The sequence below is a fragment of the Erpetoichthys calabaricus genome, chromosome 8 (assembly GCF_900747795.2).
Source record: "Erpetoichthys calabaricus chromosome 8, fErpCal1.3, whole genome shotgun sequence".
In the NCBI taxonomy this organism is placed as follows: Eukaryota; Metazoa; Chordata; class Cladistia; order Polypteriformes; family Polypteridae; genus Erpetoichthys; species Erpetoichthys calabaricus.
In genome coordinates, this window is record NC_041401.2 from 85615090 (window position 1) to 85640730 (window position 25641).

The following is a 25641-nucleotide window of genomic DNA, read 5'->3' on the forward strand; positions in this document are numbered from 1 at the left end:
AATGAGCAGTATGGGGCAAATCTCCTGTGACTAAAATAAAGCTGCTCACAGAAACTAAGTGCAGTATGTCCATGTAGGATCTTCATCTTAACCTAGCGGGAGAAACTTTTTTTTTTTCTTTTCTTTAAATAGAAACCCAAAGAGGTGAAATCTGATTTCAGCTGCACTATAGCCAACCACAGTTTCTTCCACAATATAATAAGACATTTATACAAATCCAGCTGTATCTTCCTTTACAGTTTCTTATTATAAGGCACTTTTCAAATGAAATAATAAAATTGAGAAATGTGCAAGGAATGCATACTCTCTACAAACTGCAACTTAAAATGCATATTTATTAGAGTGTACATAAAAATGGCCAAACTATAGCTTGTTTCATGTTAACTTTTCAAGCTATATAATTTTTGTTTTATGTATACAATAAATTGTAAGGTTTATTACTATTATAATAAGTATACCATTTTATAGGGAAATTTATTACTTTGAAATTGTAAAGCATTTCTCAGCAGCACTTTTTGATCAAGCAGAAATATGTTGCTGCTTTCAGGCTCTTTTCCATTGTTATGTTTTTTTTTGTTTTTCTTTTAAAGAATTTATTAAAAGTAAGGTGAAGAGTACAGGTGTGCACCGCTTAATATCAAGGACAGGATGTTATTATGCCTTTCAAACATTGTGTGAACACCTTGCTATATACAGTACTTAGACAAAACTATATGGGATATCGAAGTGCACTTGCGTAGACTAAATACAGAAAGATAACCACTAAACTCTCCAGAGAAGCATGATATACAAGATTGAATACTTCTACCTATGAGTTAAAGCCTACATTGTTATACAGTAAATTTTTATTTGTAAATAGGGAAAGTTCACATTAAAATAAAGACAGAAGTACAGTACAGTACTAGCTGAGCAATCACTTTGTAAACAAAAAAACACAAGATACACATGTTGCGTGTGGGCAGCTATTGAGTTCTCTATGTCGGGTTATATTCGCTGCATCTGGTTTTAATAATCTTATGGGACCACAGGCGTATATGTGGCTGGACACTGTCCAAACAGACGTTATGTGGTGCATAGCTGTAATAGGGACTTAATAGTATAACTAGACTATCAGCAAGATATGAAAATCACTACATAACACAATTTCTACCTGGATTACACTTCAATAATTGGAAAAGACCATCTGAAATCCATCTTTTTCCACAGTGCAAAAACTTTCATCAGATGCTTGGATAACAGTTTCACAAATTTATTTGCCAAACACATATAAATCATCAGACATGTACAAACAAATTCTCAGTATTAAGGAGTACAAATTTGTATCATTAAAGTATCATGTTAGAAAATTGGAAGAAAACACAAGAACAAGAAATTTGACAACTGAGAGGCAACCATTCAGTCCAACAAGCCCGTTTCCTTTGCTCATAGCTAAGATGTCCCACTATCTAATCTAGATACTTCTTAAAGGTTGTCAAAGTTTCTGCTTCAACTACATTTTGTGATTCTTGGATTCAGTTTTAAGTGCACTACCTCTTAATTTCCACTGATGTCCTAAAGCACATGATTCACCCTTAAGCTGAAAGAATTCTGCTGGATCTGCTTTATCAATTAAACACCAAGGCCTAACCTAAGGCTCTAAAAATCTACATTTTTCTAAACAGATTGAGCTAAACCACATTCTCCTTTTACAATATGTACAATGTATCAACTTGTAAACATGCATTTAAAAAATTAAAAGCATAGAAAACAATATTTTTAATTTTATCCCAATTATAATTCAGTACATAGTATAATATATCTATCAAGCTGGCAGTTAAATGAGTTGCTATAATGCTGTCTTTGTTAATGAGATGAAAAATCATACCATAAGAGGATTTCAATGATATGGCTTGTGAAGCAAGACGGCCCATTAATCTTGAAATAAGAAGTTGCAAATCTGATGCCCAGGAGACAGTTATATCAGGGAGACCATACGCAGTCACTGTAAACTTGTAACCCCATTCATTGTTACTGGTGTCAGAATGAAAAAGGAACTGTAGTCGAGGACCAGCCTTAAAAGTTACCTTCTGCATATTTAAAAAGAAAAAAAGGAACAAAGGCAATATTATACATATTAGTAAGGATAACGGCATCTTGAATAAAAACAATTTAGTGGATTTGTAAGATAATTTAAGGAGTTCAATTGATGTTGGAAATAGTTATTGGTTTATATTAGTACTTTGATTATTCCCTAAAGCTGCTTAGATTCATTAAATCACATATTTCAGTGATGAGTCTGCTTACCCATGCACAGTAAACATTCAACCCAACAATACTTGTCAATTAGCAATTTCCTACCTTGACTTTTGTTCTTTTGACCTTACTGTTAAAATGTTCTGTACTCTAAGCCTAATTTTATAATATATATATATATATATTTTATTTTTATTTTTTTTTTTTCCCTAGTAAATTGAGAAAAAAGTCCTCAAACCTTTGGCCACTTTTCTGTTCCAACCTTCATGTCATAGCGGACTTTTCCACCTTTAGCATCTGTAAATTCCAAGTAATCATATCTAAAAGTGTAAGAAATGTACATGTTATTGGAGGTTTGTTCAAATTTTTAATGCCTATAATATGTACAAGGACAAACATTCCACCCACAACCTGGAGTTTTAAACAACAAGCAGGATTTTAATATAACATTCAAACCATTTTCATATACAGTATGCTTAATTAATTCAAAGTATACCTAAATCAGCAGAATCCAGTCCAAAACACAAACCACCCTGAGCAGGATCCCCCTTTTAAAATACACTACTAAAAGATTCCCGTGTGTTGTTCATATAATCATACAGATATTTAACAATGTAAAATGTCCATGTGAACTAGAGCAGTGGTCCCCAACCTTTTTGACAGCAAGGACCACTTTATTAGATGCAAATTTTTCCACGGACCGGTCGGGGGGGGGGGGGGGGGGCAGTTTTATACACAATTTACATAACATTTCTATTACAGTGGAACCTCGAGATACGATCACCTCTGTATACGAGAAATTCAAAATACGAGGAAAGTATGAGCGAAAAATTCAGATCTAAATGCGAGCATTGGCTCGCGTAACGAGCCACGAGCCAGGCTGTGGGTATAGCTCGAGGCTTAGCGAGGGGGCGTGGTAGCAGTTGCGAGCCGCGATCTGCGGTGTCTGCATTTCTCACTTAAGTGCACAGGTGGGAAACTGCCCACATCCATGATTGTTCCTGTGGCTGATGGGCTGCAGCTGCCATGTCCTCCCCGCATATATAGAGAAGCGCGAGCCGGTTAAGGGGGAGAAGAAGTAAAATAAAAGAGAGAGAGAGAGAGCGCGCGCGCAGGCAGGCAGGCAGTCGGTGCGGGAGAGCGAGCGAGCGCAGGCTCGCGTGTAACTGAACAGTGAGCTGAACAGGCGAGCCAAACAGCTGAAGCAGGACGGTGTAGAGAAGGTCCGCTGCATTAAGAGTGTCTCGCCTGTTGCAGAGCCCGCAGGTGAGACGCTAACAGAGAAGAAGCACCGGGGATTGTCATCTGTTTTTTAAAGACTGCATCCTTTTGACGTTTTAACCTCGTGTTAAAGGATTGTTATTCTTGTGTAATTTAAACCTCCACTTCACAACTGTTTTAAGGATTATTTATTTAAAGATTTACTGAATGCTCTACTGCACTTTGGACACCTGTTTTGATTCTTTTAATAATCAGTTATATTATTTACCAGTGTTATTTATTAAAGGTAGACTACAGTATATATAATTTATCAGTGTTATTTGTTAGGAAAATTGATTTTTATGTTAATATATTTGGGGTGCGGAACGGATTAACTGGATTTCCATTATTTTCAATGGGGAAGTTTGTTCTAGATACGAGAAATTCGCTATACAAGCTCAGTGCTGGAACGAATTAAACTCGTATCTAGAGGTTCCACTGTATTATTAAAGTTATTAAGCAGTTCGCATACGTTTGCAATCTGAGATTTTTCTTCTTTTTTTGCATATAACAAAGACATATGCTTTACATTTGCCAATCCAACAGATTGCACATCACAAACATTAACACTGCAATCTTTTTTTCGTGTCTGCCATGTCTATAGGAGGGTGACAATGAGTTAAATTCCAGTGGATGTTTTTCAAATGTTGACAAGCAATAAGCAAAAGGAATCAATGAAAACCACAGACAACAAAAACAGCAAAAAAAAAAAAAAACAGTACGAGGAAAGTTCGAAGAAAGAGATTTTTTTACAATGTTTCTGTTTGGGGATCGTTGTGCAAACGTGCACAACTGAGCTGCGACTACAGATCTAACTGCTCTGTGGATGATTCGTTCAAGCATTTCAAGGTCACTTCGCTGTAATGAAAGTATCTGTTGAATGTACTTCATAGTAACGTGATTTCTATAGACTGATGTCATATGGGGAAACTGTCGGGACCATAAAAATACTTTGTTGTAATAGTCTCTCACCTCGGTCTCTCTCCTCTCCCTGCACCGCTGCAAAGCCCCGCCCACCAAGCGTTCTGAAAAGTCTGAGTGAGTCGCCGTTGCCGGCAGTTCTCTCGTGGCCCGGCTATCAAACGGCTGCGTACCGATAGTGGGCCGCGGACCGGGGGTTGGGGACCCCTGAACTAGAGTAACAAAGTAGATATAATGCAAGTCCTTAACACTAGAATTCCTGAAGCCTACAAAAAAACTAAAAATCCTGGCCCACCGTAAATCCCTTCACACCTCTCCATCAGCGTCTTTTGTTCTGTAAATGTGTCGATCAGCACAAGCAGCAAGCTGTCTAATCCCCTGCCTTGACAGAGCTTAGCTAGGGTAAAAAGTTCTCCCAGCTCAAGATAAGGCTCCTTATCTGTGTGTGAGATCTGGAGTTGTATAGGGTAAATAATACAGTATATAGTTATTTGGAATACATGCATTTCATGCGTGTTCTGTGTCTACAAAGATCTGGGTAAGTGTAGGATGAAAGGAAATGCAAGAAATGCTGAACATATACCTAAAGCAGAAACTTTTTCCATGTTATAGTAATAATGACATGAAATGTATAATGTGTGAAGACTTTAGTCCAAATATCAAATAAACATGTGTGCTTTTATTCAAGAATATAACCAAAGGAAAAAAAAAAAGCATTTGATTTACATGTGGCTGTCAATGAGTTAAAAACTCAAGCTCAAATGTCAATCGACAGGGAGTTTACACATATTTTTGAAGGGTGCAGAGGTAAGAACTGGTGCCTTATAACCTGAAAGTTCCGGGTTCAAGACCGGGTGCTCTGCGTTTTGAGTAGTGAGCTGCTATTATTATTATTATTTCTACAATATAATAAAAACATACATTCGAGTCTGTAACACCCGGTGTAAATTTTGGCTACTTGTAAAAGTTCCCTCTCCCTCTCTCTCTCCGAGTTGATAGCTTTTATCTCCATTCTTTTCACAAGAGCAGTGCTGTGGCTGATGCCTGCTCAGAACTATTTGTTGTACCAGCAATCAAAGATACGAGGTCCCATGACCGGTATAAGAGTGGACAAAGTCAGGACCGTAGCAACAGACAGCTTCTTCACAGTGCTTTTGCTGGCTAATAAACTGCTGCACCACACAGCAGGGACTTCCACCTGTAGCTAAAGTCACTTCAGTACGCAAGCAATCTGCCACGCTAGTGTTTAGATCTGACAGTGCCATGCTGACGGTGTATGCGCCCAAAAAGAAGAAGCCTTTGATTTCAGTGTGTAGCAGCTCGTCTTGGGACAAGACTTTTTCAGAAAGACGAGACATTTTCAGAGAGAATTTCACGTCCCGCGAGACAAGACTTTATGCCAAGAGATAAACTGAAAACCTAATGGGTCCAAGCAGGGGCGGAAATAAAAGACAAACAGTAGAAGACAAAGTAGAATGTCGTAAAGAGGTTGAAAAATGTTTGCGCGATACACGTGCAGAGTAGGGTAGAGATTATGAAAGTACTAAAATTCGAAAGTCTCTAAAAACTGATAGTAAAGATCGCATTAGTGCTAAAAAACGGAAATTATTACTTGGTGAAATAACGGAACAGCGAAAAGAGATTGAATATATGGACATAGGTGATATGACAGAGCTACTACAAGTTTAATTTCAAAGAAACCACAATTCGGTCAGGTTTATATTTATGATCACGGAGAAGCGATGCAACATTGAATCGAAAGAGTTAAACGATCAGACGTATTAGAAATTCTACAGCCAATAATGGATACAAATCCATACGTCCAAAAGTATCGCACTTTACGTGAAATTTATCTGAAAAACATGGACAAAGAAGTTTTCTTGGATTTCTATATGAATCTGACAGATCATGCTGGCATATATAATAAACCAACATGTGACGAATTGTAAGCAATAATAGTTTTGAAAGACAGAGGTATCAAACACAGAGTTGATATTTGTGTTTATCCAAAAGCATAGCACGAATCATCACAAGAGGCAGATCCGGAAAATGACTAGCGCGTATTTCCCACACAGGTTGGCGAGCGCAGCGCACAGGGGGCAGAGCCCCCTAGTTGTAGAGATAATAATAATAATAGCAGCTCACTACTCAAAACGTGGAGGGCCTGGTCTCAAACCTGGGACCTTCGGGTTATAAGTCACTTGTTTTTACCTCTGCACCATTCAAGAATACATGTAAACTCCCTGTCGATTGACATTTGAGTTTGAATTATTAACTTATTGACAGCCACATGTAAATTGAATGCTTTTTTTTTTCTTTGGTTATATTCTTGAATAAAAGCACATGTGTTTATTTGATATTTGGACTAAAGTCTTCACACATTATACACTTCACGCCATTATTAGTATAACATGGAAAAAGTTTCTGCTTTAGGTATGTGTTCAGTATTTTTTGCATTTCTCGCATTTCCTTTCATCCTACACTTACCCAGATCTATGTAGACAATGAACACACATGAAATGCATATATTCCAAATAATGATATACTGTATTATTTACCCTATACAACTCACATGCAGATAAGGAGCTTTGGCTGGAGCTGGCAGAACTTTTTACCCGAGCTGAGCTCCGTCGAGGAGGGGGAATGGAACAGCAGGCTGCTTGTGCTAATCGATGTATTTACAAAGTAAAAGTCGCTGATGGTAGAGGTGCGAAGGGATTTTATTTGGTCCGGGATTACGAGTTTTTTCGTAGGCTCCAGGAATTCTAGTGTTAAAGGCTTGTACATATATTACATTCATTGCCCTCAAAATGTACAGGAACACATTGGTCAAGATATCTCTTTTACATTAAACAATTTTTCCTTCACACAGTTTTGAGATGAGGAGATAAAATACCAATAAAAATACAGCATATACATGTTATTTTTTAATGTAGACTTCTGCAGTCTGAAATAAAGTAGTAGAAAAAATTACCTAAAGGTAAAGTAGAATAAAGCTGTATTTGGTTGCAGACCCATTGCATGTGACATTTGCTTCAGACCTTCATTTAGTTGATGATATCACTAGACTTCATGCGTTATTTTGTTAATCAGTAGGACAGTGTTTCTGATTTTAATGTTTATTACAGCAAAAGAAACACCTGCTTAACCTGAAGCAAAACAGGAGACTAATTTAATCAGTTTAATATTAGAGTAGTTTGATGGATGATCCAGTACTGGCCATTGAGTCTACGAGGAGAGTTTTCTCCACAGGGACAAAATAGGTTTCTGTAAGCTTATAAAATAATTCTGCTGCAACAGCCATTGCTTATGTGATCAATAAATACAAGTTACCTAAATCCAGAAGAGATGATACATGTCAAAGCCATAACACTACTCACACCATACAATGCAAAGTGGAAGACTGCATTATATCTGCAGTAGTTATTCCCTTTTTCTTCACTTTCACAAAGTACTCACTTTGGCAGAATTTACCTTTCTCTAAACTGGCTTGGGAATTTTGCAAACAGAACATTTAGATTCATTTGCTCTAACATTGTAGTCACCAAAAAGGTGTAAAATAAATGTACTATCTGTGCTAATTGTCTAAGATGGGTTGAAATTTAATCAACACAAACCTTGGCATTAGAATTTTTAGAGCTCCATGTTTTTTGTTATGGGATTCGTAAAAGCAGTGTTAAGGTTTGTGACGTGGCATCTATTGGAAGAACAAATTGAATGCATTTTATTACTAAAATGTTTGTGATGTGCCATGTTTTGGAATGAGACAGACACAGCAACTGGACAAACACACAGACACTTATCCTTTTATAATATCATGACAAGAACAACATTTATTTTTAAGAACTACAAAAAAACCTTTAAATCAGATTTTTGTTCAGTTTCTCTTACAAGCTCCCAGTGATGTACATTAGACTAGAAATTATTAAGATGATAAGAAAATTAAACATGACTGAAATCGTGGAATTATGCTAATGACAATTTAAAGTAGGAAAAGGTGGAGGAGAAGGGAGGGGTCTAAAGGTAGACTATATCAACCATACTCCATCTGGCAAATTCTAAAAATATTAAAACAAAATGCAACCATACTGTAAAAAACACCAACAAGAAAAAAACAGAAACATTAACTGAGAAAAAGTCTGAACAAAATGACTACACTACAGAAAAAAAACTATATGGAAAAAATCTAAGATTGCTTCAAACTGTGAAAGAATTATGACACATTTTACCGAAGAGTATTTCGATTACAACTTAAAAGCATATATCTGGTGGGAAAAGGAACAGATTTTTTGATGTTAGCCAACTGAAACTTTAATTATCCACTTTGCTTTAGGCAAAGTCAATAATTAATGAGACATATTTGTTGGGTTTATTTTTATTATAGACAGCTGTTAAACATATATCAAAGAAAATAAATAACGCTTCAAAAAATGGAATCCTCCAAAGCACTGATAAACACAAGGCTGAGAGAGAGAGAGGTAGAACTTTATTTCTCCACAGGGAGAAATTTGGCTTTTTACAGAGGCTCTTTAAATAAATAAATATGTGGATAAATAAATAATAAACTATATATCAACACAGAAAATGGAATGCAAGACTGACAAGACAAATGTAGGCAACACAAAAGAAGCTGTTTTTAGTTTGAGGATTTCAGATGTTTCTTGATTTTACAAGCTTTTTGGGTAGCCTTTTGTGCTTAATGCATTAGCTGAGAGACACCTAAATCATTATGCTATTACTTGTTTCTTGCTCACTGTTTAATAATTACTTAGAGTTCTAGTTTATCTTGATACAGATGAAGCAGTTTTAAAATACCAAGAGTTAAAAGGACATGTCCCATGCTGTGTGGGACTAGTGTTGATATTATTTAGGGTTCAAGGGATGAACTTTGTTTGACATATAACACACTTTCTTTGCCACGTTTTCTTTGTTTATGTCCCTTTTGAGGTACAATCTTACTTTTCTCAATTTGTTTTTAGGTTCTTAGATGTGTCACAGGGCAAAATATGACTCTTTAATTCCCAAGGAAAGTGAATAGATGTATGTAACTAGTTTACAAAGGGAAGATTTACATTCTGTAAATTGCACTAGAATCATCTCTAAATTCAGGTCAATATCTCTTTATTGGTGCATGGTTGAACACCAGAGTAAGCTTTAGCTTGTAATTCCAAGTGTAAGATGAATGCAATTCCAGGCCAAGTCTAGAGATATGTCAGCTCATCTTTAATTAACATCTCTGGTTAACAAATGAAATTCAGGAAATAAATGTTGGCTAATGATCAGCCACTCAAGTGTCCCTCTGCAGTGTTGGTGAGGGAGGGGCGTATAGCTTTCAGTATTTTTGTATATTCTGCTCTTTTAGTAGAGAAAATTTGAGTGGCTCTAACATCTTAGCAAAATTAGGCAATCCCCACTTTGTCTTAAAGAAACAATAGCATTTACATATCTCTTAGGACAAATATCTCTGCTAAAAAATATAATTTAGTTTGCAATGAGTGACAATAACAAGTAACCAAATGTATTCTTTACTGTGAGATAATAAAGTTTGCTTTGAAATATAAACTGGTAGAACCTAATAAATGACCAATAAACAAATTACTTTTCAGCTTGATATATTAAAGTGTAATCAACACAGGAAGCCTATATTGAATTGATATAATGCAACATTCAGCTAGACGTTTGAGCATAGAAAATGTGCATAACAATAATAACCTTTATATATACCTGGTACTTTGTGCGCTTTATGGTTTCAAGAGACGTTGGTGTTCAGTACTAATGGCATGAAATTGTAACAGAGGTCCAAAACTAGCACCGTGTTACTCACTAATAGAGAACATCCTAAAGATGCAACAGTAACTGACTGCAAGGGAGAAAAATATGAGTAATCTCCAAAAGTAGCACGTGAATGAGATAAATCTGTGTTTTGTTTTTTGGGCACACAGTGGACACATATGGCATTACGTAGTTTAGTGGTTCAAAGCAAATTTGGAAAAAAAAATGTTTGACTGGATTATAAATTTGTTTCTGTGATGCATGAATTGGCCAAGTCAGAGCCAAGCCAACGGAGATACTGTTACAATACCTGAAAAGAGTTGTTCACATAAGGAATAACAAAAAGATCAATGAACTGAAACAGTTTAAGGAGCAATGGTCTAAAATTCCTCATTACCACTAGTGTGCATCCTTATAATCAGATGAGTATAGCAGCCTCTTGAAACTTCTGCAATAAGACTGCTGTGCCAGTTATGTTTCTAAACAATTTGATAAGGTAAGAAAAAAATAAATAAAATATCCTATGTTCAACCACTATAACTTTTAAAAAGAGATTAATTGAATCACTCTACTGCAGAAATATAAAAAATAAATTACCTCTTTTCTGTTTCACATCTCTCATCAAATTCAATTTCAAAGGATGTTGCACCAGGACACACAAAAACAGTGGTTTCATGCAGATTATTTTCATAATTGTGAGAGGACTCCATATTCCAAGTTCGGAGAATAATAGGCTGTTGGGACTGCTGGCAACAGTCTATATCCTTCTAAAATATACACAAAGGTTTTGAAGAATAATTTGAAACATACAGAAATAAAAATTCACTTTCTCAGGCAAACCATGTTTTAAGTTGACATGCCAGAATTTTAATAATAAAGACTCCAAAATTATTGTTTAATTGTACTTTAGCTATATTTGCACATATAAAAACCTAGTCCAAGGTCAGCCCCAAAAAATACTGTATCAACATATTGTTAATGAAGATTGGGGTAATTTAGACTGTATACCATTCTTACTGGATCAGTTGCCCAAAATGGACTACACTCACAGCCACAGCATCACGAAAGCACTTTCTAAACAAGCCTTCTTTTGGTTTCACTGAAATTTGCTCCTTTCACGTTGTTTCTGCAATCAGCTTTCATTTGGTTAAACCTGCACACCTCTTTTCTCTATGAAACTGATGTCAGTGCTGTGGTGAAACAGGTTATATGATGCGTTAAAATGCCTCACTTGCTAGGGCATGATTAATGAGAAATATCAACAATAAAAAAAAGTGTTGGCTAATTTTGCTTTTTCTGAAAAGTCACCAAACTGCAATCAAAAACAAGAAGACATTTTAGAAATTTTTGGACAAATAGTTTTTTTAACACCTAAATATTGATAACATTTATTTATATAGCACATTTTCATACAAACAATGTAGCTCAAAGTGTTTTAGAAAATGTCCAAGAGAAAGTTACAAGAAAAGAGAAACAATTAAGATTAGGCAATAATATTACTGCCTATATTATACAGGCAGTATATAATACAGTATATCGAAAAGAAGCTTCTTAGTGAATACATAATAATAATAATAATAATAATAATAATTCATTACATTTATATAGCGCTTTTCTCAATACTCAAAGTGCTATCCACACAGGGAGGAACCGGGAAGCGAACCCACAATGCCCTAGATGTACCATCGTGTCAAACTTCTGATTTTTAAATTTCTGATACTGTTCCTGTTGATGAGTTAGTGAGTCGGTTAACTTTGCATTATATACATTTAGATTCAGACTATAAATGGGTATATCACTGTGGTCAGTTATTATTGCTGCCTCTGTTCCAGTGACTGGGTTCAATTCAGTTTGATTATTGTCTTTGGAAAGTTTTTTTGTGCTCTACTCATGTCCACCTGAATCTTCTCCAGTAGCTCCAGTTTCCTACTACATCCTAAGTATATGTGTTAAGTTAGCTGGTGTCTGTAAATTGGCCTGCGAGAATAACTGTAGTTGAATGTATATCCTGTGAGAGACAAAAGACTGCGAAGGCCTAGGGGGCCTTCCATGAGATATTTTCCTGCATTAGGGAATCAATATTTTGATCTTAAAAAATGAAACTTACTGATTTAAGGGAATACAACATTAAAAAAATATTTATTTCTGTGTAAGTGCCATGCTACAAATCATCTGCATTTTTCAGAGTTTCACAACAAAAACAATACATAATGACTTAATCTGCATAAAGTGACATATCTCTAACATGTGTCGGTTGCTATTTGTACTACCACTAAGGAAGGGAAAAACTGTAAATATAGTTATTGCCAACCCAACTTTGTAGTGGTTTTGGAGTATAAAATAAATATATATACGTCAGAGAGGACTACAAATCAACTATAATATTCAAGCAATTTGTTAAAATAACTCCAATATATAAGACTTAATAGTTATGCAGTCAATAAAAAAAATGTTTCATGTATTGTTTATCCAATTTCTACAGTATTATGTAATGGATCCATGACAAAAATTGTAAATACTGTTTTCTAGGTTACCAGTAAGAATTTTGTACAATGTAATGTACAATGTAACACATGTTACTTACAAATCAATACCATAGTGTAGTCATGTGAGTCACAGTATATAAATGAAACACCACAAATATGTAAGACGTCAAGATTGCATGTAATCTACAAATCAATCCTTTGGTGTATGCATTTGTACTGTTATATAGACATTCAACTGTCCATACAGGACTGGCACATGCATTTTGAAGTGTTGGCACTGACTTTCATAAAACACCTTTCCAATTCCTTCTCCTAAAATTCAGAAATTAAGATTCTTAATTAAATTTTCAACCAATCATGCAATATTCATAAATCGCAGAGAAAATATTTTACCTTAGAAAAAGTGTCTTCTGTGTCACTGCACAGCTGCTTTAACAAGTCTATCAATGATGCAAAAGTGTGCAGTAGAGAGCAGTGAGGTATTTCCAATGAGCAAAGTTCCAAAAGAAAAACAACCTTAAAAGCAGAAAATTTCAAGGCAGAAACAATCAAACAAAGCTGTAACTGACTACTTACTACAGCATCCAGAAAATTAGATATTAGCAATAGACTACAGATACTACAAGATTTTATAAATCAATATCTCAATATTACAAAACAGACTGCCTGGAAATATTTTAGCTCAACTTACATGCAACCTTTAAAAATGTGTAATTACTAAATTATTAATTAATATTCATTCAGCACAACATGCACTGAATCAACTATAGCATTTGTTTAATCAGCATAGTTGAAACTATAAACAAAAATTAAAATTCTTTATTTTCAAAGGAAAATCAATATTTGATTCTCCCAATGTGCTGAGTGAAACGTTATCACAACATACAGGTGCTGGTCATAAAATTAGAATATCATGACAAAGTTGATTTATTTCAGTCATTCCATTCAAAAAGTGAAACTTGTATATTAGATTCATTCATTACACACAGACTGATGTATTTCAAATGTTTATTTCTTTTAACGTTGATGATTATAACTGACAACTAATGAAAGCCCCAAATTCAGTATCTCGGAAAATTAGAATATCAATTAAGACCAATGCAAAAAAAAGGATTTTTAGAAATGTTGGCCATCTGAAAGGTATGAACATGAAAAGTATGAGCATGTACAGCACTCAATATTTAGTTGGGGCTCCTTTGGCCTGGATTACTGCAGCAATGCGGCGTGGCATGGAGTCGATCAGTCAGTGGCACTGCTCAGGTGTTATGAGAGCTCATGTTGCTCTGATAGTGGCCTTCAGCTCTTCTGAATTGTTGGGTCTGGCGTATTGCATCTTCCTCTTCACAATACCCCATAGATTTTCTATGGGGTTAAGGTCAGGTGAGTTTGCTGGCCAATCAAGAACAGGGATACCATGGTCATTAAACCAGGTACTGGTAGCTTTGGCACTGTGTGCAGGAGCCAAGTCCTGTTGGAAAATGAAATCTGCATCTCCATAAAGTTCGTCAGCAGCAGGAAGCACGAAGTGCTCTAAAACTTCCTGGTAGACGGCTGCGTTGACCTTGGACCTCAGAAAACACAATGGACCAACACCAGCTGATGACATGGCACCCCAAACCATCACTGACTGTGGAAACTTTACACTGGACCTCACACAACGTGGATTCTGTGCCTCTCCTCTCTTCCTCCAGACTCTGGGACCTTGATTTCCAAAGGAAATGCAAAATTTACTTTCATCAGAGAACATAACTTTGGACCACTCAGCAGCAGTCCAAAGGCGAGACGCTTCTGACGCTGTCTCTTGTTCAAGAGTGGCTTGACACAAGGAATGCGACAGCTGAAACCCATGTCTTGCATACTTCTGTGCGTGGTGGTTCTTGAAGCACTGACTCCAGCTGCAGTCCACTCTTTGTCCCCCACATTTTTGAATGGGTTTTGTTTCACAATCCTCTCCAGGGTGCGGTTATCCCTATTGCTTGTACACTTTTTTCTACCACATCTTGTCCTTCCCTTCGCCTCTCTATTAATGTGCTTGGACACAGAGCTCTGTGAACAGCCAGCCTCTTTAGCAATGACCTTTTGTGTCTTGCCCTCCTTGTGCAAGGTGTCAATGGTCGTCTTTTGGACAACTGTCAAGTCAGCAGTCTTCCCCATGATTGTGTAGCCTACAGAACTAGACTGAGAGACCATTTAAAGGCTTTTGCTGGTGTTTAGAGTTCATTAGCTGATTAGAGTGTGGCACCAGGTGTCTTCAATATTGCACCTTTTCACAATATTCTAATTTTCCGAGATACTGAATTTGGGACTTTCATTAGTTGTCAGTTATAATCATCAAAATTAAAAGAAATAAACATTTGATTAAACATCAGTCTGTGTGTAATGAATGAATCTAATATACAAGTTTCACTTTTTGAATGGAATTACTGAAATAAATCAACTTTGTCATGATATTCTAATTTTATGACCAGCACCTGTAATGGAGTGAAGCACAGTGTCTGAATCAATTTCAGATATTTAAGCAATAAGTTTATAATCACTTTTTATAGTTCACATGTTTATTTCATATTACATTAACATTAAAGAAATTAGTTATTACAAATTTTCTGAATGTTTTTTTTTATTATAATTGCCTTCTCTATATAAAAGTGTTGACAACTAGAAATGCATTTACATGAACTTTAAACTCACTAATGTATTTTCATTATGTACTTGATTATAAAACCATACTTATTCTTATTACCAGCTGCCTTGTAGCCATGGCCAGAACAGAAACACTCAGTTTGTCCATTATTTCCTCCCCATGGTGTTTAGATAAAAAGGAGGCAAACGTTTTGTGTGTGTTAGACACAAAGTGCTCAACATCTAGAGAAAAAACATTAATAAAGGAAACAAAAAAAAAAATATTAATGTACAGAATCCTGAAATGACAAATATAAAAAAAATGAGTAAATCACATTTTAGTAGCTGTAAATATCTAAAAGTCCAAAGCATACTATTGCACCATTCTCTTACTAATATTGTATATTAAGAATAGGTGAAGTCATGAAAATCCAGGATCTTGCTTTAAGACGGGATGAAAAAAAAAAATCACTATATTATCTGTACTTATGGAACAATGTCAGAACTGATCATTAATAGTATAAAACATATCAGTTGTTTTCTCTACGTAAAAAAAAGACACCTGGTGCCACACTCTAACAATGACATACAGTATGCTTTTTCAAACGTCCAATCAATTTTATCTACTTCAGGAATTTAAGATTTGCTAATCTACAAATAACAGGGCAGCAAAGGTCAATCGTGATAGCCTCAGCCAAGATGATTGGGCAAGTATCTTGAAATGTACAAAGGAAATCAGTGACTGCATAAATACTGTAATATGATTTTATATATATCATATTTCCATTATAAAAGAAAATTTTGAGACAAGACAAGACTACTGCCAAGAGATTTTTTCATGTTGGTAGATGGCGCCCTGCCCTCCTCTCAACCATTTCCGGTTAACAGCCCATGCCCACGGTCCTCTCACCTCTCATTGGTGTGGATGCTTTTGTCAGACAGTTCTTTCACCCTCAGCTCTTTTAAATTTTTATGTTTTCCTCACTTTAAGTTCCCAATAAAAGACTTATTATGTCCAAATCTTATTGAAGAATTTCATCCCGAAGGGTTATCAACAGAAGAAATGAATACATGCGCAATCCTAACACCGAGACGTGAAACGAATTAACGCGAAAATTGTCGATTGGTTACACGGCAAGTTGGTTAAATGCGTGTCATAGATGAAAACATCAACTTACAAAATATAGAATATAGAAAAATATATATAGAATACAGAAATATAGAATATCTACAACCGTTAACACTGTCCAAACTACTTTGGTGCCTAATGTTGAAAGAAGGATGTATCGTAATGTTACTGCGTAATTTATATATGAGTGATGAGCTATGCAATAGGACAAGATTAGTTGTATTCAAAATTAGTCGAACAACTCTAATGTAAAATTTTCAGAGGCGACAAGAAAGGTAATGTAGTACATCTTCCGCGGATAACATTAGGCACCAAAGGAGATCTTGATATGCCATTCATATTAAAACATTTACAATTTCCAAATCACAGGAAGAAACACTCGAAAATGTCGGTTTATTTATTAGACAGAAAGAAACGATATTCACTCAGGGGCAGTTATACGTTGCATTGTCACGATGTAACGCTAAACACAGAATCAAAATTCAATACGATATTGACGAAAAGTTAATTACAAATATTGTTTTTACTGAAGTTTTACAGTAAAAGTATAAGTTTAAAAAGTATTTGCATTTTAATTTTAAAGCCAAACTGAATGAAAACATAATGCAACGAACACCTCTAACTCAACATGAAACAATTTTCATTCAGTTTATTAGGTTTTGCTATTTTTTACTATGGTTAATTACTCGATGTAATGCAAAATAGTTAGGTCTAGTATGCACATGTAACAATTCCCATGAAAACAATCTGTTTAAATTGTACATCCACTTACCCATACGTGAGCAGCAGAGCCACGAAGTAGGTAGCATGTAGCACCCACCCGGGGGTTGGCGAGCGAAGCAAGAAGGGGCAGAGCACCCTAGTATATATACTAGCTGTCCCCCACATAATATTGAAACAGGACAAACTTTAAAAATTAATTTAAAAAAAAAATGTAATAATTTGTATTGAGAAGAATTTATATTGATAGCTTTCATATCCGAGGACCTCTTGGTATACAATATTTTTGGTTTTGGTTTTGCTATCAGGTGCAAGAATGTAGCTGTGACCTCTTTGCCAAAAATGTAAAAAGTTGTTAAGGTATCACTGGCCAAGCGGAAGGTAGGTACACTCCAATGTCAAATGTTGACACTTTATCTGATTGTATTCAGCTCTGATAGGAGAGCGTCCCCGTGTAGGGAGAAAAGCATGTGGCCGTGATATCTCTGTCAATGAGCAGGTACCATCTAAAACACACGTAGCTGTGATCTCTCTGTCAAAAATGTCAAAGGTTACTCCTTAACAATCGTTAGATGATAATGTCTGCTGAACAAACAGGTATCGCTAGGTAAGCGGAGGCAAGTTACGCTGAAACACGTGGCGAGAGGTACAGAAACTCAAACGGAGGCTGGCGTGTGAGTGAGGAGGGGCAACAATGAGATTACCCCCAAAACAGGAATGGTTTAACAGGTGGAAGCCACTGACATTTTTCCCTCCTCATCTTTTCTGTTTTTTTCACTAGTTTTGCATTTGGCTATGGTCCATGTCACTAATGGTAGCATGAGGCAATACCTGGACCCTACACAGGTAGTCCAACTTCTACAGGATGGCACATCAATATGTGCCATTGCCATAAGGTTTGCTGTGTCTCCCAGCACAGTCTCAAGGGCATGGAGGAGATTCCAGGAGACATGTAGTTACTCTAGGAGAGCTGGACAGGGCCGTAGAAGGTCCTTAACCCATCAGCAGGGCAGGTATCTGCTCCTTTGGGCAAGGAAGAACAGGATAAGCCATGCCAGAACCCTATAAAATGACCTCCAGCAGGCCACTAGTGTTAATGTCTCTGACCAAACAATCAGAAACAGACTTCATGAGGGTGGCCTGAGGGCCTGACATTCTCTAGTGGGCCCTGTGGATCACCTGCATGTCCTCTCTCACCTTCTCTCTCTCTCTCATTTTTCCTAGGGCAGGAAGCGGAAGCGGAAGCAAAGCAGAAGCGGACAATGGCCGACAGTGAGGTGAATCGCATTGCAACTGTAGTCGAGGAACTCCAGGCACTCGATGAACAGATTCAGAATCTTCTGTCCAGACGAAGATACCTCAGAGATCTGAAGGCTCGGCTGTTGGATAAACCGTCCTCGCCATCTGTTATCGGCGTAACATCAACCCCGCGTTGTGCCGCGCAAGTCACCTTCACCCCCGCGCCTCGTAGGAGCGACACCGATGATGACCTCGGTGTATTTCAGCTATGCAGGCGGGGGTTCAAGGCCAGAACACCGCCATCGGCACAGGCAAGCATCGTAACCCAGAACCGGTTTGACCCTCTAAGCGTCCCCAGTTCGCCTTCAGCTCCTGGTGATGTAATTGTGGTAGGTGATTCTATTGTTAGGAACCTCAATATCACTTGCCCTAATAGAAAATCTTTTGTTTCTTGTTTTCCCGGTGCTCGTGTCCGAGATGTGACGAGACGTGCGCCGGCGATCTACAAGAACAGGGCAGTTGGAGCCATTGTTATACATGCTGGCGTAAATGACATAAGGCACCGACAGTCGGAGATCCTCAAGGCAGACTTCACTGCATTAATTAAAGACACAAAGGAGAGGACCCCATCGGCAAAGATATTCATCTCGGGTCCACTCCCTCTCGTCAGACGATCAAACGAGTATTACAGTCGTCTGCTTGGTTTAAACAACTGGCTGCAGGGCTTCTGCAAGAATCAAGACATCGGGTTCATTAACAACTGGGATCTCTTTTGGGAAAGACCGCGTTTCTTCAAGCGAGATGGCCTGCATCCGAACAGCTTCGGCGCCCGGGTCCTCTCCAAAAACATAGCGAAGGTAATTCGTTTATCTTGACTATCTATCTCTGCTTTTAACCCCTTCCGAAATGCCACTCCTGTGTTTGGTCATGATAATTGTTTAAAAAAATCTTCCATAAAAGTGCGCAACATAAATACTGTAATAACCAATCTTAATGCACATAGAAAATCTAGGCAATACGGCATAAACGCCAATAATTTAATTAAAGTTACTACTTTAGATGAACAATGTATTAAAACTGTAAAAACAGATCATAGATTAAATAAAAAATACACGCAGAGCGGCGCTAATAAAAATAACTTAATTCCTGTTCCCTATATCAATAACGCACATAGTATTCATCTCTGCTCCTCCGAAACATTGAATATGGCACTATTAAATATTAGAGCTTTAACTAACAAGACGTTTTTTATCAACGACATTATTAGTGAAAAAAAAATAGATTTTATTGCACTAAGTGAAACGTGGCTTAGCTCAGATGGCGCAGCTGTTTTAATCGAATCTGCGCCTCCGGATTACAGTTTTACTCGTGCTGATCGCCAAGGAAAGAGAGGTGGAGGGCTAGCAAACATTTACTCTAGCAGGTTAAAATGTAAAAATATCAGTTTTGGTAAGTTCAAGTCTTTTGAGTATCTCGCCATTGTTATTCAGGGAGATTCTCACGTTCTAGTATTATCCGTGTATAGACCTCCTAAATTCAACGCGTCTTTCTTTGAGGAATTCTCTGACTTGATGTCAATCTTAATTACGAACTATGACGCACTCTTAATAGTCGGCGACTTTAATTTTCATGTAGATAATCAATGTGACCAAAAAGTAAAAGAATTTATGAACCTCCTGGACTCTTTTGATTTGAGACAGCTCGTTAATCAGCCTACACATAAAGCAGGTCATACGTTAGACTTAGTAATTACTAAAGGACTAAAAGTTGATATAAAGCAGGTCATTGATACGGGTCTTTCAGACCATTTTCTTCTACTTTTTAATATAGAAATAATGATAGAAAACACTCATGAGAAGCATATTGTTAAAAAACGCTTCTTTGACTCATCAGCAACTTTAAAACTTACAAACATTCTAACCAATCAGTCCGTTTATAGTGCCAACTATAATAGCGAGGAGAATGTAAATAGTAAGGTGGAAAGATTTAATACTAAAATGAGGGCTGCTGTTGACATAGTTGCACCTGAAAAGACAGTTAAAAAATCTTCTAGCATTGTTATACCTTGGAAGACCCAAAGAGTGTCTGATTTAAAGAGAACATGCCGTAGAGCTGAGCGTAAATGGAGGAAGACTAAACTAACTATTGACTATGAGATATTAAAAGTTAAAATAACAGAATACAATAACACAGTCCGTCTTGAGAGGCGCTGCTATTTCTCTAAGATTATAAATAACAATGCTAGTAATCCCAGAGTGTTATTTTCGACAATTGATCATCTGTTAAACCCAGGTAACTCAAAGGAATGCCTTCTAAGTACTTCCAGTAAAACCTGTGAGGCTATCGCTGTATTTTTCAATCAAAAAATTAATGATATTAGAAATAACATAGTATATCTCCCCAACACTAAGGATCCCCCGAAACCCCAGTACTCCATAATAAATAAATTAGAGTCTTTCACTAGGATAGATTTACCTGATTTACATAAAATAATTTCTCAAATGAAACCATCCACCTGTGCCCTTGACCCAATACCAACAAATTTTTTCAAAGTAGTATCGGGTGTGCTTATTGATAATGTTCTTGACATAGTAAATTCGTCATTAGATACGGGGGTCTTCCCAGACTGTCTTAAGACTGCGGTAGTTAAACCCCTACTTAAGAAAAATAATCTCGACCCCTCTTCTCTTGAAAATTATAGACCCATCTCTAACCTGCCTTTCTTAAGTAAAATTCTAGAGAAGGCAGTCATTATGCAGTTAAATGAGCACCTCAATAAACATGCTATTCTTGATAAATTTCAGTCAGGTTTTAGAACAAATCACAGCACAGAAACTGCACTCGTTAAAGTAGTAAATGACTTGCGGGTAAATGCAGACAGAGGCCATTTATCTGTTCTCATCCTCTTAGATTTGAGTGCCGCATTTGACACTATTGATCATAATATTCTTAAGAATCGCCTTAGTCAATGGGTGGGCCTCTCTGGCAGTGTCTTAAACTGGTTTGAATCCTACCTGGCAGGGAGAAAATTCTTTGTTAGTTGTGGTAATTATAACTCAAAGACACATGATATTCTATATGGTGTTCCACAAGGCTCTATCCTGGGTCCGCTGCTCTTCTCAATCTACATGCTTCCATTAGGTCAGATTATCTCGGGACATAACGTGAGCTACCACAGCTATGCTGATGACACACAGCTGTATTTATCAATAGCACCTGATGACCCCAAATCTCTTGATTCGCTAACACAATGTCTAACCTGTATCTCAGAATGGATGAATAGTAACTTTCTCAAATTAAATAAAGAAAAAACCGAAATCTTAGTGATTGGCAATAATGGATACAATGAGGCTATTAGAAATAAACTGGATGCATTAGGATTAAAAGTCAAATCGGAGGTAAAAAGCTTAGGGGTAACCGTTGATTGTAATCTGAATTTTAAATCGCATATTAATAAAATCACTAGGACAGCATTTTTTCACCTAAGGAACATAGCAAAAGTTAGACCTCTTATATCATCGAAAGATGCAGAGAAATTAGTTCATGCGTTTGTCTTTAGTCGGCTAGATTACTGTAATGCACTCCTCTCAGGACTACCCAAAAAAGACATCAATCGTTTGCAGTTAGTGCAGAATGCAGCTGCTAGAATCCTTACCAGGAAAAGAAAATCCGAACACATTTCTCCAGTTTTGATGTCACTACACTGGTTACCTGTGTCATTCAGAATTGACTTTAAAATTCTGCTTATGGTTTATAAAGCTTTAAATAATCTCGCCCCGTCTTATATATCGGAATGTCTGACACCTTATATTCCAAATCGCAATCTCAGATCCTCAACTGAGTGTCTCCTTAGAATTCCAAGAGCAAAACTTAAAAGAAGTGGTGAGGCGGCCTTCTGCTGTTATGCACCTAAAATCTGGAATAGCCTGCCAGTAGGAATTCGCCAGGCTAATACAGTGGAGCACTTTAAAAAACTACTGAAAACACATTACTTTAACATGGCCTTCTCATAACTTCACTGTAATTTAATCCTGACACTCTGTATATCCAATTCATTATAATAACTATTCATTCAAAATTTGTACTAACCCCTACTCTCTCTTCTGTTTTCTTTTCCGGTGTCCTATTGGTGGTGGCTTGTGCCACCACCATCTACCCAAAGCACCATGATGTTCCAACAATGATGGATGGATTAAAAGCCAGAAGTCTGTATAACCATCAGCATCAAGTGACTCCGTGAGAACCCTAAATACAAAGAGGACTATTTCATTTATGTTAGGTAGAATGCCCAAAGGGGACTGGGCGGTCTCGTGGCCTGGAACCCCTACAGATTTTATTTTTTTCTCCAGCCTTCTGGAGTTTTTTTTTGTTTTTTCTGTCCACCCTGGCCATCGGACCTTACTCCTTTCTATGTTAACTAATGTTGTCTTATTTTAATTTCTTATTTGTCTTTTATTCTTCTTTTCTTCATTATGTAAAGCACTTTGAGCTACTTTTTGTATGAAAATGTGCTATATAAATAAATGTTGTTGTTGTTGTTGTTGCTGTGCTCATTTGCCATAGAATACCAGAATTGGCAAGTCCACCACTGGCGCCCTGTGCTTTTCACAAATGAGAGCAGGTTCACCCTGAGCATATGTGACAGACGTGAAAGGGTCTGGAGAAGCCGTAGAGAATGTTATGCTGCCTGTAATATTGTTCAGCATGACTGGTTTGGAGATGCATATCCAAGGAGGGATGCACAGACCTCTACAGGCTAGACAACGTCACCTTGACTGCCATTAGGTATCAGGATGAAATTCTCTGACTCATCGTCAGACCTTATGCTGGTGCAGTGAGTCCTGGGTTCCTCCTGGTGCACGACAATGCCCGGCCTCATGTGGAGAGAGTATGCAGACAGTCCCTGGAGGATGAAGGAATTGATACTACTGACTGGCCCCCACGCTCGCCTGACCTAAATCCAATAGAACATCTCTGGGACATTATGTTTCAGTCCACCCGACATTGCCAGGTTGCACCTCAGACTGTCCAGGAGCTCAGTGATGCCATGGTACAGATCTGGGAGGAGATCCCCCAGGACACCATCCATCGTCTCATTAGGAGCATGCCCCAACGTGGTCAGGCATGCATACAAGCAATTGGGGGGCCATACAAACTACGGAGTACAATTTTGTGTTGCTACAATGAAATTTCAGCAAAATTTACTAGCCTGCTGCATCATTTTTTCACTTTGATTTTTAGGGTGTCTTTGAATTCCGCCCACTGTAGATTGATAATTTTCATTTCCATCAAACAATGTGGCATCCTTTCATTTATAACACATTAATCAGTATAGATAGCCAGCATGATTTTTTTTTCATTGAAACCCGATGTGCTTTCAAAGTGTTCCTTTAATTTTTTGTTTCCTTGAAGACTTCTCTCAGCATGGCACCTGTATTATAAAAAATTACCAGCATATCATACAGGACAGGCTCGTGCTAATCTACAATATAACACCACAATCACTGCAATAAACACAGTAGGGAAAATAAAATAAGCGGTTTTATTAATGTAAGATTGAATCCACTCACGCACACTGGAACTAATTTGGATTGGTCTGTTAATCTACACTGCTCATCTTTGGCGATATGAGATGAGTACTCCCACCCTAAACACAGACATGGGGAGAACATGCAAACTGCACATAGACTTTGACTGGCTGTGGGATTCAAACCTAGCACAGTGCACCCATGAGGAACCCATGCTACCGCGCTGATCACCTTCAAAATGCACACAATGAAATAACAAATGATTTGGTTAATAACTAGGCTAACTTTAACCAAATTCTTTCTAAGTCTATGTCTGCAAGTCATTAATACCAGTCCAAAAACAAAAAACCTATTTTCAGATGCATGATATTTAACAACCGCTAAAGAAAAGATGGCAATTGCTAAGCAATCAATGTGTATAGCAAGTGACTGCTAAGCAAATTCAAAAGTTTATTTTTCTCACTATTCATATATAGGTGTATCACACATATACAGTAATCCCTCCTCCATCGCGGGGGTTGCGTTCCAGAGCCACCCGCGAAATAAGAAAATCCGCGAAGTAGAAACCATATGTTTATATGGTTATTTTTATATTGTCATGCTTGGGTCACAGATTTGCGCAGAAACACAGGAGGTTGTAGAGAGACAGGAACGTTATTCAAACACTGCAAACAAACATTTGTCTCTTTTTCAAAAGTTTAGACTGTGCTCCATGACAAGACAGAGATGACAGTTACGTCTCACAATTAAGAATGCAAACATATCTTCCTCTTCAAAGGAGTGCGCATCAGAGAGAGAGACTGTCATAAAGAGAGAGGAAAGCAAACAAATCAATAGGGCTGTTTGGCTTTTAAGTATGCGAAGCACTGCGGCACAAAGCTGTTGAAGGCGGCAGCTCACACCCCCTCGTCAGGAGCAGACAGAGAGAGAGACAGAGAAAAACAAACAAGCAAAAATCAATACGTGCCCTTCGAGCTTTTAAGTATGCGAAGCACCGTGCAGCATGTCGCTTCACGAAGCAGCTGCACAGAAGGTAGCAACGTGAAGATAATCTTTCAGCATTTTTACACGAGCGTCCGTATCGTCTAGGTGTGCGAACAGCCCCCCTGCTCAATCCCACTACGTCAGGATCAGAGAAAGTCAGCGCAAGAGAGAGAGAGAGAAAAGTAAGTTGGGTAGCTTCTCAGCCATCTGCCAATAGCGTCCCTTGTATGAAATCAACTGGGCAAACCAACTGAGGAAGCATGTACCAGAAATTAAAAGACCCATTGTCCGCAGAAATCCGCGAACCAGCAAAAAATCCACGATATATATTTAAATATGCTTACATATAAAATCCGCGATACAGTGAAGCCGCGAAGCGCGATATAGCGAGGGATTACTGTATACATATACACGTGATATATTTCTTGGTAACTGCTTGATTTCCTATGTGAATACTGCATTTGAATGAAAGAATACAATTTTAATAAAATGAAAGAAAAAAAAATGTAGCTACTGTGCATTATGCCCAATACAATCTTTATTTTTTAACCATTAGCATCAACATAAAGAATAAACCGTAAAATAAGTTAACAAAGACAAATTTAATGGGTAGCATCATCCACACTGCCAATGTGTGAGGCTTTACTCCTAAAATCTAAGTGCTGGCTCAGTGCTGCTCTACTTAGCTACCGACCAAGCACCACAAGATGCATATGAATTTCTTTTCAAAGACGACTTCTACTCATCACTT

At 37.3% G+C, this 25641-nt stretch overlaps 1 protein-coding gene across 1 annotated transcript in view; it reads right to left on the reverse strand.

The window, feature by feature from the left end:
- zzef1 (zinc finger, ZZ-type with EF hand domain 1) overlaps positions 1-25641 on the reverse strand; it is a 281144-nt gene that overhangs the window by 137412 nt on the left and 118091 nt on the right. Inside the window, exons 20-24 of the mRNA XM_028807021.2 lie at positions 15412-15533; positions 13065-13187; positions 10783-10952; positions 2471-2552; positions 1865-2066 (exon numbers count right to left, since the gene is read on the reverse strand). Of these exons, the coding sequence (XP_028662854.1) occupies positions 1865-2066; positions 2471-2552; positions 10783-10952; positions 13065-13187; positions 15412-15533 (699 nt within the window). The remainder of the gene's footprint in view (positions 1-1864; positions 2067-2470; positions 2553-10782; positions 10953-13064; positions 13188-15411; positions 15534-25641) is intronic.